At 43.7% G+C, this 12810-nt stretch overlaps 1 protein-coding gene across 3 annotated transcripts in view; it reads right to left on the minus strand.

Annotated features, from left to right (window-relative positions):
* Positions 1-12810, minus strand: part of ABCA1 (ATP binding cassette subfamily A member 1) — a 97335-nt gene continuing 84525 nt past the window's right edge. For all 3 annotated transcript variants that reach the window (XM_056324297.1, XM_056324294.1, XM_056324296.1), the window contains 15 exons: positions 12395-12564; positions 11490-11667; positions 10821-10936; positions 10589-10733; positions 9237-9360; positions 8508-8637; positions 8257-8377; positions 8014-8076; positions 7454-7560; positions 6887-7028; positions 5486-5620; positions 4111-4214; positions 3892-3984; positions 3462-3705; positions 1-3262 (listed from right to left, as the gene is read on the minus strand). In XM_056324297.1, coding sequence (XP_056180272.1) covers positions 3122-3262; positions 3462-3705; positions 3892-3984; positions 4111-4214; positions 5486-5620; positions 6887-7028; positions 7454-7560; positions 8014-8076; positions 8257-8377; positions 8508-8637; positions 9237-9360; positions 10589-10733; positions 10821-10936; positions 11490-11667; positions 12395-12564 — 2013 coding nt within the window. In that variant the 3' untranslated portion in view covers positions 1-3121. The remainder of the gene's footprint in view (positions 3263-3461; positions 3706-3891; positions 3985-4110; positions 4215-5485; positions 5621-6886; positions 7029-7453; positions 7561-8013; positions 8077-8256; positions 8378-8507; positions 8638-9236; positions 9361-10588; positions 10734-10820; positions 10937-11489; positions 11668-12394; positions 12565-12810) is intronic.

A 12810-nucleotide genomic window follows, 5' to 3' on the forward strand; every position in this document is an offset into this window, starting at 1 on the left:
AATGGTGCCATAAAAGCTTTATTTTTTACTTAACACAAGGCAATTAGAGTGCCTTTTAATACTTCACGTAACAGTTATTAGCAAATACAAATATATATACTTTTTTTTTTTGCTTTTAATGAAAATGTCCATTTAAGGATTTAACTTAGAAACTTCAGTTGCGAAATCTCAAGATTTTTGCAAAGTTAACAGATATTCCAGTGCAAAAATAGATCCCATTACAGATAGCATAAAGTGCTTGGAACGAAGGAACAACTGTAATTCAGGAGGGAAAGATAAGCACAAAGTGGTGGTTTAACCATGGGGAAAAATGCAACTCCTTACTGAAATACAAATGTACTACAAAGAGGGATGCAATGTGTCAATAGTAATAAAAATCTAAAATAAGTTAACACCTCAGTGCAGTTTCATTATCAAGAGTGGTTTGATTACTGTATGTGACTTGAGTGATTTTTCCCCAACACACACTTCAAAGAGTAAATTAATGGCTGGCTGAACTTACTCCATGACAGATCGTGAGAGTTGCATTATGCTGTCTGTTCAGTATGAACAAGACAGGTCAGAGCTGTGAAATAGGTTTGGTCAACATCCATGTTTACTGTAACATTTTGTCACAGATGGACTCTGTGTGGGCATGACAGTCACAGGGCAATAGGAATCAAGAATCTCTTTTTGGTGGGCTACGGAAAAAGCATTATGATGCAACCACTGTTTCCTGCTAATTTACATAAGCAGTCACAAAGAGCAAACCACAGCCCTTTCAGGACCAAATCTGAATCCTCCCAGAACTCGTTCTAGTTCTACATGCACTAGCTTGGTACAGTGCAAAACTTAAGCCCTTCACTTCAGTGACTTAATGCTGATTTGTAATAGTAATTTTTAGCAGTGGTAAGCCTTCAATACATGTTATGTGTTTCAATGATACCGTAACATACCTGCAGCCTGTTACAGAGAAGTCATGGCTGTAGCTCAGCTGATCAGTAATTTTTCTGCACCTGGAACTCTGGTATATTCATCACCCCATAACTCATCCCCATAGGGTGACAATGCCATAAAGGTAATAACAAAGCATGTTTTAAGTGAGGTATACCAATCCCCATTACACTCCTTTGTCAATCCCCTTAGCAATGTATTATATAGATTTAAAAAAAAAAAGTATGAAAAAGGCACTTCAGCAGAGCACGTAGTAAGCTCTTACTTTATCTGAAGGCAAGAAACAGCAGGGACTGGGAATTTGTGCTAATTATTTAACTGTATTTTCAAAATGCTGAATTGGTCAGTGTTACCAGGTATACCTGGAAATATGTAATCAACCTTCTCCAGGCTCATGCCAGCCTTTTCACCATTTGTTGGGCTGCTATGGGCACTTAGAGGGGGGGGGGGGGGAAAAAAAATGGTCCATGACTGATTCATGGCAGAGAAGCATCAAGAAATAGTCCAGAACCTGTACGGGTATTTAAGGCGGAGGCATGACATACAGGAATAGCCCAGGAACTGTACTTCATTCAAGCCATATGACTGAACCTGTTTCTGAATGTAAAAGCAAGACAGAAGGGCCTGTAAGTATATTAATGAAAGCATACTCTCCCATGACTGTTGTACAACATGAACAAGAATTGGTTGTTCTTATTACGTAACATCCCCTCTAATATTATTCTGGCTTTGTAAAACTTCAATTGACTGATTAACTGCAGCACTACTATTTCAAACGATCTTGTTCTTCAAGGGGATTTTTACTGAAGCAGTTTGTCACACAAGGGTGTATTCTCCAGTTAGGGATCACCTAATGACTGAAACTACACTGCACCACAGAAGCAGAAACTTACATATTTATCTAATGTTATACCAGTTTCCAAACAGGAAAATTTTAGGTGAACAACTTGAAGTAATTGCAGATAGCGACTGATTGCTAGAGTCTGGAACTTGGTCAGATCACGAATGTAGCTATCGCTGAATGGATAGAATGAGAGCATAGCATCACAGGCATAATGTAAAGAAATACTGTGGCTACAAAGATCAACTGAAAGTAGTTTCAATCCTTAATTATGCTACCTACCTATTTAAAGTCATAAATAATACTGTTTAAAAAAAAAATCTACATCTCATTTCTAGTTTTATCTGGCAAAGCCAGAAATGGCAACATGCTCGCGCTAAGCAATAATTCCAGATGATGGGTACCTTTCTGGTGCAAAGCAGGGGGTTAAAGAGCAGATATTACATATCTGAGTGACATCTCATGATTTAGAATTTGCTCTTGGCATTAGCAGCTTGTATAACTACTGTTAGCTGCTGTGGTCCAAAATCTAGGTCTGCTTCTCACCCACTTCCTCCTACTAGGTCTTCATGCAACTGTTGCTGTACCTCAAAGGAGCAGGAGAGTACTTAACTACACAAAAACCTAGTCAGAGTAGTTACTGGTTGTGATGCTGGTGGGACAATCCTGTGCATTTGCAGGGTTCACAGTTCTGCATATCACCACTTACTGATGGAGATGTACAGATAAGATGACCTGTCTCTTGCCATCCCACCTCCACAGTACTGCTTTGTGGCCCCAGATCTGTTACTAACTCGCCTACACCCGTCTAGGAAAAGCAGATGGTCAGGTAAGTTTTCACAGCCTAAGGCTACAACACTGGTGGTGACTTTTCTTGCCACTGACTGCATTGGTGCATTCATTGCCAGCAATGGATGTAGCACCAGGGAATTCCCGCTCCTAACATGCATGTTTTGAAAATTAAAACACGCATGTCAAATACCTATAAATAACCACTGGCCATGATTCTTCAGTGAGCTATTTTTGCAACCCTAGTGAAAACATATTGTACAGGACAAGATACAGTATGGTTGAAAGCCCACAGCATCTGATGGGTGCCTTACCACAGCTTCAGAGTTATACTGTAATGAGCTAAGTTCAAGTCTTTCACTTGAGAACAGTACAAGATGACTCCGTGAGGCACTGCCCCTGTAAAGGAATTTTGTTTTCATTGCATTGAATTGCATTGCATTGAATGGTTATCAGTAGAGTGTCCAGTTTCTCTTCCCATAGCTTCTTCTTCGGGAGTATTCTATCCCAGGAAAAGGAAGTCCGCATTCTGCTCATCATTTCTTTGCTGAAATTGGCTCACACACAACTTTCTTTTACCTTCTCATCTTGCAAGAAGGAATTAAGGATTGCAATATCTACCACAGTCTGGTTTTTGTGCAACGACAGGTCCTTCGCGTGGTCATCGTCACTTTGGTCCTTAGCAAAATTTACAAATACCTACGAGAAAAAAGGCCATGTCACACATCACCATGTACTTTCATTAATTCAGGGTATTTTATATACCGGGCTTCCTGAACTAGTCCTGGAATTCAGTACTCTGCTGAAATGCCCTTAAAAGACAGATCCAGCAAACTGGTGAATTTATTCCTGCCTCTGCACAAAAAGGCTTTTGGCAGACAGGCTACTGAAAACTTACTTGGTCAAGTGTGGTCTGAGAAACGGAGTAGTCTTCTATGTGGAGTCTCTTTTTGTTCTGGGAAAGAATACTGAATATTCTGGCCAGGGAGGATGGCGAGGAAGGAAGCTGGTATTGCAGCATATTCCGATGCTTTTCCTTCAGGACACTTCCAGGGAAGGCATGCCCAAAGAACAACTCAACAGGCTTCAAGTCTGGGTTTGCTCCTGCAATTCTCACCACTATGGTGTAACCATCTCCAAACCTGTAAACAGGACGGCCAGCACAGGAATTAAGTGCCTTTGAAACAGAAGTGCAGCTTAAACTCCATCAGCATTTCCCATAGTCAGAATAGCAATGGAAATGCTGCATGAGGAATTAAGTCAGACTATCTCCCTAAAAATGCAAACAACTCTGTGCTGTAAGTGAAAAAAAACCCCACCAAACCTACCTGTTCTTTAGATGCTGGACACTGCCCAGACACCTGAATCGCCCATTGACCATTATCGCCATTCGAGTGCACAGGGCTTCACATTCTTCCATGCTGTAGGAGAAATAACTTCATTAGCACTGCAAAGAGCAGTGAAGTGCAGAGCAGCCAAGTAGAATCTAGCATCCAGCCCTGGTAGATGTACAGGCCAGGACATGATACAGTTGGGCTGCTACTTGCCTGTGAGATGTGAGCACCACTGATCTCCCCTCTTTGATTACACTTAGAGCACAGTTCCACAAGAAACGACGTGCTTTGGGATCCATCCCTGTTGTTGGCTCATCCTGCAAAATATATACAAAATCCAGGTTATGCTGATATATTCTACCAACAAATATCTCATCTCTGAAATTACCTTTTCATTCTGATTACACATACTGGAAACATTGAAAATAAGCATGTTTGACTCATTTTCCAAAATGAGAAATTAATTTATGCTCCAAATTTTAAGTTAGCAAGCTTATTTTTCAGATCTGGGAAGTACAGCTTATTCTGCAATTATAACATCTTGAAATATCCAGTTCTAAACAAAGTTAAAAGTCAATTAGCTTGTTTAAATAGAGCACTACTTTCTCCTGCACCATCAATTTCAGTAAGCCTAAGGTTTGCCCTCAATATTAATCTGAAGTTATTTACTTCTAATTTTCATTGCATTATTAAAAACACAGGACAAATTCTCCTGCACAGTAAGATTAATTTGTGTCCATCAAGAAAGCTGTTATTTTTGGTACGTATAGAAATCTTTGCAGCGGTACTAAGGTAGTAAAGATGCTACACTGCTGGCAGTTTGGCATCACATTCAAGACCCCCACTTACCCAATGACTTTTCAAAACTAGAAGCCTGGAGACACATTATAGCTTGCACTTACATTTAAATAGTTTAAATATCTATTTCAGCGTGCTCTTTGCTCATGATTAAGTGACTAATGATGTATTTCATAGAATGGTTTGAGTTGGAAGGGACCAAAGATGAAAGATCATCTGGTTCCAAACCTCCTGCCATGGCCAGAGACATCTTCCACTAGACCAGGCTGGTCAAAGCTCCATCTTTGAACATTCCCAGGGATGGGGTATCCACAACTTCTCTGGGCAACCTGTTCTAGTGTCTCACCATCCTCACAGTGAACAACTTCTTCCTAATATCTAATCTAAATCTACCTTCTTTCAGTTTAAAACCATTTGCCCGTGTCCTGTCACTACATGCCCTTGTAAAAAGTCCCCCTTCAGCTTCCCTGTATGCCTTCTTCAGGTACTGGCAGGCTGCTATAAGGTCTCCCTGGAGCCTTCTCTTCTCCAGGCTGAACAACCTCAACTCTTTCAGTCTGTCTTCATAGGAGAGGTGCTTCAGCCCTCTGATCATCTGCATGTCTCTCCTCTGGACTCACTCAAACAGGTCCAGGGCCTTATGCTGGGGGCCCCAGAGCTGAATACAGTACTCCAGGTGGGGTCTCATGAGATTTAAACATTAGTTAGCCATGAAATATCTAGTCTTCATTTTAAGCTGATTTTTCTGTTTTTCAAGGTAAACATTAATGAGCAAAGGTCGCAGACTCACCAGGAACACCACAGGTGGCCCTCCAATGAGGGCAATGGCTGTGGAAAGCTTGCGCCTGTTCCCTCCACTGTAATTCCCAGCACATTTTTCTCCATATTTCACAAGGCCCAGTTTCCGAATTGCCCACTCGCCAACCTACAAGAGACAGAACACCACCATCTCAAATCAAGCACAGCCAACATCCACACAATGCCATTTTCCTTATGAGCTTTGGCTTTAAAAACATTTTTCAGAATGGCTACTCATCTGACTATCTAATATGGCATGGATGTAGGTTTTGAAACACCCTGTTCACCTCTAGATCAGGATATATGCTATCTGGCCCCTGGAAGGCTAGAATATCAAATGGCCGCAGCTTATCAGCCAGTGAGCATGAGTTGAGCCATGTTACCCCCTGGTGTAGTGCTCTTAGCAGTACCAGCTTTAGCTAGCTTTCCAGTTGCTGTGGGCTTGCAGCAGGGACACGGTCACTACTGACACACAGCAATTCCACTGTGGTGCATCTTAGTCCTTCAGACAGATGGGGGGGCATCTGGTTTGTTATTCAGGAGTATTACTACTGGTGCCAACAGGCAGGCACTGCTGCCCTGGGGACTAAAGTGTTAGGGGAAAGAAATTCAGCTACTACTCTGATCACATCCAGAACTGGGTCCCTTTTATATGGGCTAAGTAGGAACATCACAAAGACGAACTTGCCAGCAACCTTCAAAGCAGCTTGCTGTTTTCACCCATAATCACTGCTCTCAGAGGTATTTAGGATACCTGGACATACCTTAGGCACCAGATCTGGACCTACCCAAAACACTGGGTACAGATGTCATCTTCCTACCTATAGGAGTTCCTGTTCTGCAGCGCCCAGGACACATAGTGAGAACTGCTGTTAACCCAAGGAAACTGCACTGAGAAGGGTACTGTATGGTACTAGCAGCTGCCATTAATTGCCTGAAGACTGTCAGTGGAGCCCCATGTCTGAATGCTGAAATAGCAGCACTTTAATGATGCAGCATGATCAATTGGAATGTAACAGCCACCATGAGCTCCTGTTAAGCTGTAGAGTGCTTGCTCCCTGGGACTTTGAAGAATTAACTCTTGAAAGCAGGTGAGGTTCTGCATGACCTGCAGCTCCACAGCCCTTAAACTCTTAAAAGAAAGAAGTCATTCAGCAGAGAAGTGCATCTGCTATGAGAACGCAGGACAAAAAGTACCTGCCCTTCCATTTAGTACACTTTCCTAGGCAGCACTGAAAACCACAACAATTTTGGTTTGCTCTGGAAGGAAAGTGGGCAGATTTCACCATACAGTGTCTTCAGCAGCTTCACATCACAGCACTGCATGTGTTGTAGAGCGCACACAAGCAGGAACAGCTGGTCACTGCAGTGGGTCCTACCGTATTTCACTTACCTTGCAGACTTCTTTCTCTGGAACACCTCTCAGGAGTGCGAAGAACTCCAAGTGCTCCCGCCCTGTCAGCAGTTCATTAACCGCATCAAACTGTGGGCAGTAGCCCATGTTCTGATGGACTTCTTGGATGTTGGACAAGATACTATAAAAGAAAAACCCCTTTGTGAGAATTTCAACAGTACACACTGCTATTTTAGTTCTTAAAAGCAGGAAAGTGGAACAGTGGTTTTGGAATAATTGAACTAACAAAAACAGGATCCTAAAATCCATTTTGGCCATATTTTTTCTCTGTCCCTACCTGCCCCCACTTTTTTTTTTTTAATGTGACCTTTAAACATAAGGGGGCAGGTATTCAGTGGCTACCCAATTAAATCAATTTTCCTAAGCCACCGAAGTACTTTACTGGACTTGGCAAAGGGCTGAAACAGATGCCAAGAACTGAAAAAGGAAAAAGTGGGGCAGAGTTTAGATTTGCTCCCAGTGGAACAAAGGCTGCAAAAGCTGGATGAGAAAACTGCAAAGGACCTGCTTTGATACAAAGCAGACAAAAGATGCATGGTCTTTCACCTGTTTCCTTTGAGGAAAGCTTCTCCTCCTGTCACATCTGTATCTCCAGTTAGCATCTTAAAAGTGGATGACTTGCCAGCACCATTTACTCCCAAGAGACCAAAGCACTGGGGATACAAAAAAGCAGATGAACACAGTGTGTTTGAGAACAGGATTCAACTGCATCATTTTCAACACTGACAAGATAGGAAGGAGCAAACTTGACCCTCAGGACAGCTGGAGGGAGTCTTCAGTGAGTTTTTGAGGAAAAGAAACACTTTTGGACTTTCATTTTAAGTCTAAATCTTTACACTGGGAAAATGAACGAACTGTGGTGTCACCTTGGTGCAGTGCCACACCTTTGAGGGTATCAGAGTTTGGCCTCTGGTGCCAGACTGACAATTCAGTATTTTCTTCAAAGGCAGAGAGACACAGAATCAGAAACAGCTTCAAATTGTGGGCAATTTCCTTTGATGTAATTTCAGCATCATCTGTTTCTGATTTTACCCTATCCTTTGTTGCCTGTTGCTCTTAAATACTGCAGTAATAGCAAAAGCAATGAATTTGACAGATGAGCTTACCTCTCCAGGGGGGATTCCAACACAGATCCTATCAACTGCTGGCTTTCGCTTCATTCTGTAAATCTAAAAACAGAAGAAAGAATGAGAAAACAATGTCAAAGAGAACTGCAATCAGAGCCATACATATTCAACACTCCACACATGCTCCAGTTTTGACCCCACTAAATTCCCCTGAATAAGGCTTCTGGTAAACTGCATGGGTTTGTACCAACAAGTCTTAGGAATGCAGAACTCTTCTGTCACCTTTGTTAGCTCCTTGATTTCCAAGATGTCACTCTGTCCTCCTCCACTAATTATCCTCTGTCTCTCTCTGGTTACATCTTCATCTTCATCATTCACAGGAGGCAGCTTGGCATAGACAGGCCTGGAGAGAGCAACACGATAAAGCTTTAGCAGATGACAGGGCCTCCATAGTTAATATTCTCCCCACTTCATGGGGGACACCAATGAAAACTTCACCTGCCTGCAGTGGTGAAGTGGAGCAGGGAACATACCTGGGTTTGATGAAGAACCTGTACTGGATGAGCACTGTGATAAGGAAGAAGACAACGCCCTCTACTGCCATGGCAAAGAGATTCCTTCCCACCAGGTCCCATGACAGAGGAGACACAAAACGATTTTCTCCTGCCAAAATGAGATGAAAAGCACAGTCACCTTTCCAGAGCAGTAGGAGCAGGATATCATTTCTTCCTGCAGAGCTCACCAAGTTGGGCAGCAGGGCAACTGGAGAGCAGCCAGTAGGAGGAGGGAAGGGATAGACCATACAAGGGGCCAGCTGTGGCTGCATGCCCATTTCTTACTGTAGCAAAGTTGGGACTCGGGCCCAGAAAATTTGGTTTGCCAAAGAAGAGCTGGTCCACCTTCCCAAAAGGTTAGTGAAGCACAGAAAGACTGTTACTCAGGCCTGACATCTGCATCCCCCTGCCCTCCAAAAAAAAATTGTTCCAGAATCTCAGCCGTTCCTCACACCTAGCCTAATAATCCTCTCCATACAGTTGGCTTTATACAATTTTATTTAATGCCCATAATAACTCAAAACTTTGGGAATACATCTGACAGACTCTTTTCAGCCTTCGTAAAAAACTTCAATCAAATCTGTGCTGCAAATCATGCACTTTCAGTTCCTGAAAAGTCAGAGGAGCAAAGGGTGCTCGTCTGGAACAGACTCGGGCTTTCTGTGCTCAGTTCAGGCCACTGTCCCTCTGATACACAAATTCACTTACCAAACCTCTCCAGAGCATCAGCCATGGCCTGGTTTTTTACCATGTCAATAAGCCCCCGCCCCAGGCAGAAGTGGGGGAAGATGAGGAAGACAGACTTCAGGATGTCATTGATGTTGTTCAGCTTCTATTAAGACAAAATCAAGTGCCAGTGAGCCATCTGAGCAGAAAGCAGCCACCACCCACCAAATGTGACCCGTGTTGTGATTGACCCCTCCCTCCCCCATCGCTGCAATCTCACAAAGATTCCAGAATTAGAAATGCTCTCCCAAGAGCCAGTGCCATGGCTCCTCTGGACAGTGTTGTTGCATTGCTCAAGATGTTATTAATACAAACAAACTGCACCAAAGGAGAGATTCCTCCAGATGTTCACAGTCTAAAAGACAGTGTCTGCAAATAACAACATGCAGAAAGGCTACAGGTTGAGAAGACAGAAAAGTCGTGCTTTCAGCAGCTGTGGGTAACCCCTCCCTATCCCATATTGGAGACTGTAATCCTTTTGCTTTGTTGTCTTCCAGTTGACTTAGCCCACAGGTTGGGTTGGACTCACAGGATCCTGGGGAGACTTTCTACCAGACACTTAACGTCAAGTATGTACATGTTTTCACTGAGCTAAAACAGGCCTTGCAACAAAAGGGACCGTCATCAAGGACTGCCTCCTTATGACCACAGGCAGTGGTAACAATCAACAGGCAACTTGCACAGGGTCTCCTCAACCTCCTCCCACAAGGAACACTTCACACCAGTGTTCATCAAATGTGGCCTGCTAAGACATCTTGTGTTGCCTACAGGCAGGATTGGAACTCGCACCTTCCCCAGCAGGCACCTGGCTTTGGAAAAATTGGAGTGAGGTGCATAGGTTCCCAATACAGTTAAGAGTGGTATCTTCCACAGGAGGCAAAACTGAGGCCAAGTAAGTGCTTGAGTGCTTGAAATGACCTGTGGTAGACAGAAACTGCACCTTATGAAGAACATACAGGAATTTCATTTGAACATAAGGAAGATATTTTTTGTCCCCTAAGGGTGGTTGAGAAGCGGAAGATGTTGCCAAGAAAGACTGTGGACTCTCCATTCCTGGAAATGTTCAAAATCTGACAGCCCTGAGCTGACCCTGCTCAGAGGTTGGACTAGGCAATGTCAGAAGGTTCCCTTCACACCTCACTATTCTATAAACATTGCCAAAGTGGGCTTTAACCCATTTCAATCAGAACCTGTGTTTAAACCACTGGAGTAGCTAACGGGTACAGACCAGGGGCTAGCCCTTCTGGAGAACTGGCTGCTAAAGGCAACATAGCACCAACACGGAACTAGATCACAGCAGCACAAGACAGTGAGGAACTTTTGGGGAAACGTACATTGTTGGTGAAGAGCTCCAGGACAAAGGTGGCCACGCTACCGTTGATGCCAATGAAGAGGTTCACACTGGTCAGCACAACATATGCTGTGCTGGGGATTTTGAACACGAAGGAGGCTGGATACATGAGAGGGGTGATGGACCACCTGGCAAGAGGAAAGGCAGCAATGTCAAGTAAGCACCTTCCAACTTAAGAGCCTTCCCAGTGATCCTTCTGATGAGAAGTCCCTTACCCATAGAGAAACAGAAGCAGAGCCAGCACAGGCAAGTTGGAGGAGGATACATAGGACTTCTGCTGGAAGCAGATGAAGATGATGATGACTAGTGTGGCTGGAACAATGTAGTTGCACTGGAAGGTGAAAAATAGGGCTTTAGATTTGTTTCCAGGTTAAAAAAAAAATAAAAATGAAATGGGTCTTTCTGCTCTGAACCAATGGTTTTCAACGTTCTTCAGCATTCCCAACGCTGTTTCCAATGGGAGACTCTTTGGAGAGTCACACGTGTGCACTAAAATGTAGTATACATGAATTTACATTTCTTTGTCCCTCTAGAAGCAGATAACAGATTCTCAGAGGTTCTGGACACCACAGGTTGAAAAAACCTGCTTTGAACAGAGCAGAGCAAGGGGCTACACAAGCAACATTTTGGGGCAGGTATAAAGTGGCATAATAAATGCTGATGATTGAGCTTATGGTTGCCCTCCCATCCCCTGTTCCATGTTCACTGTCCTATTGAGGTGAGTGAACCACTGCCCCAGGAGAGTAAACACAGAAGTCATACGCCATTTATTCACTGAACTAATGTGGTGCCCACCGACCCCAAGTGGGCTTTGCACTTCAGTGCAACAGACAGCCCTCAAACACAGAAGGGAGGGCAGCTTAGCGCAGTTACAGAGCCCTTACCATATCCCAGACAAAGTTGGCCAGCCAGTAGATCACAGGCTTCACACCACTGATGAACTGCAAGTGTTTAGCTTTGCTGACACGTTCCTGAATAAGGAAGACTACAAAGCTGGCAGGAACAAAGGACATGGCAAAGATCACACAGATGGAGACGAGGACATCCACAGAGGTGGTCATCCTGGACAAAAAAAAAAATAAATTAGGAAGTGAAGTGTTTGTACGCTGGTGCTGGCTCCTTTGAGATGAAATGAGGCAGCTCATGGCGGGCAGTGCAGAAACTGTTTCTCCTTCTGCTGTCCTTGTTTTGCAGGGTAAAACCACATTAGGCTGTCTTAACTGTACAGTTTTTCTCTAGCTGTATGACAAAGGGAACATACACAGCCTGCTGGCATCTCAAGCACAGCACCACAGCCTGGAAACTGATTGGTAACTTCAGCATAAGAGACTGTTTTCTGCCTTCCTTATCACCACCACTTTGTTTCCCACTTGGGGTTGTTGGAAGTTTGTCTTTTTTTGTTTTTTAAAGTTCAGAGCTATCTGATTGTCAGCTGCCACTGCTCTAAGATCTGATGGATGTATCTGCATGATACAGCTTATGAGTCCTGACTCTGGCTGTAGTGGTAGTGTGTAGTGTAGTCAGTGTCTTAGTGCAGAAAGACTCGTGAATTACTGTGTGCCATCCCAGGTTGAGACAGTGGGCAAAACCAAAGAGGAACTATCAATGCTTCCTAGTCAAACAGTGGCACCTTGGGACAAAAGAACGACCATATTCATGGTGAGCCATCTTTCTGGATATGGCTGAGAGGAATTTCTCAAGAAGCAGAAGGTCTGAAGATTACACTGCCTGTTTCCAGTAATCGGCTGCTGATGAACCCAAAGCCATCTACATTCATGTCAGAACTTACAGGGCCACTTCAGAGAGCTGTTGTTTGGTGAGGTTCAGTGGGTGATTGAAGGCAGTTATCCCATAAGCACTAGGGTTTTTGCCCTGCTGCAGGTTGGCCCGAAGGATGGCATTGTTGATCACGTTGAGGAAGGACGCAATGGCATGCCAGCCCTTGTTGTTGAACCACACCTGCAAGAGACCACATCAGCATCAGAAAGGCACTAGGTACATCAGCTACTCAACAGGCTCCTCAGCCCTGAGGAATTCCTTTCCTCTACTGAAGGCATTTATAATTTCTTTCTACATCCTTCCAGAACGTACAGTTTGGTCAATAACCACAAGAGGCTGCTGGAAGCTAGCACTGAACTCCGTCTGGGCCTTACACCTAGACTCCAAGGGAGAAACAGATTTTGGGGAAAGCCACACAAGAATACA

The sequence above is a fragment of the Falco biarmicus genome, chromosome Z (genome assembly GCF_023638135.1).
Source record: "Falco biarmicus isolate bFalBia1 chromosome Z, bFalBia1.pri, whole genome shotgun sequence".
NCBI lineage: Eukaryota > Metazoa > Chordata > Aves > Falconiformes > Falconidae > Falco > Falco biarmicus.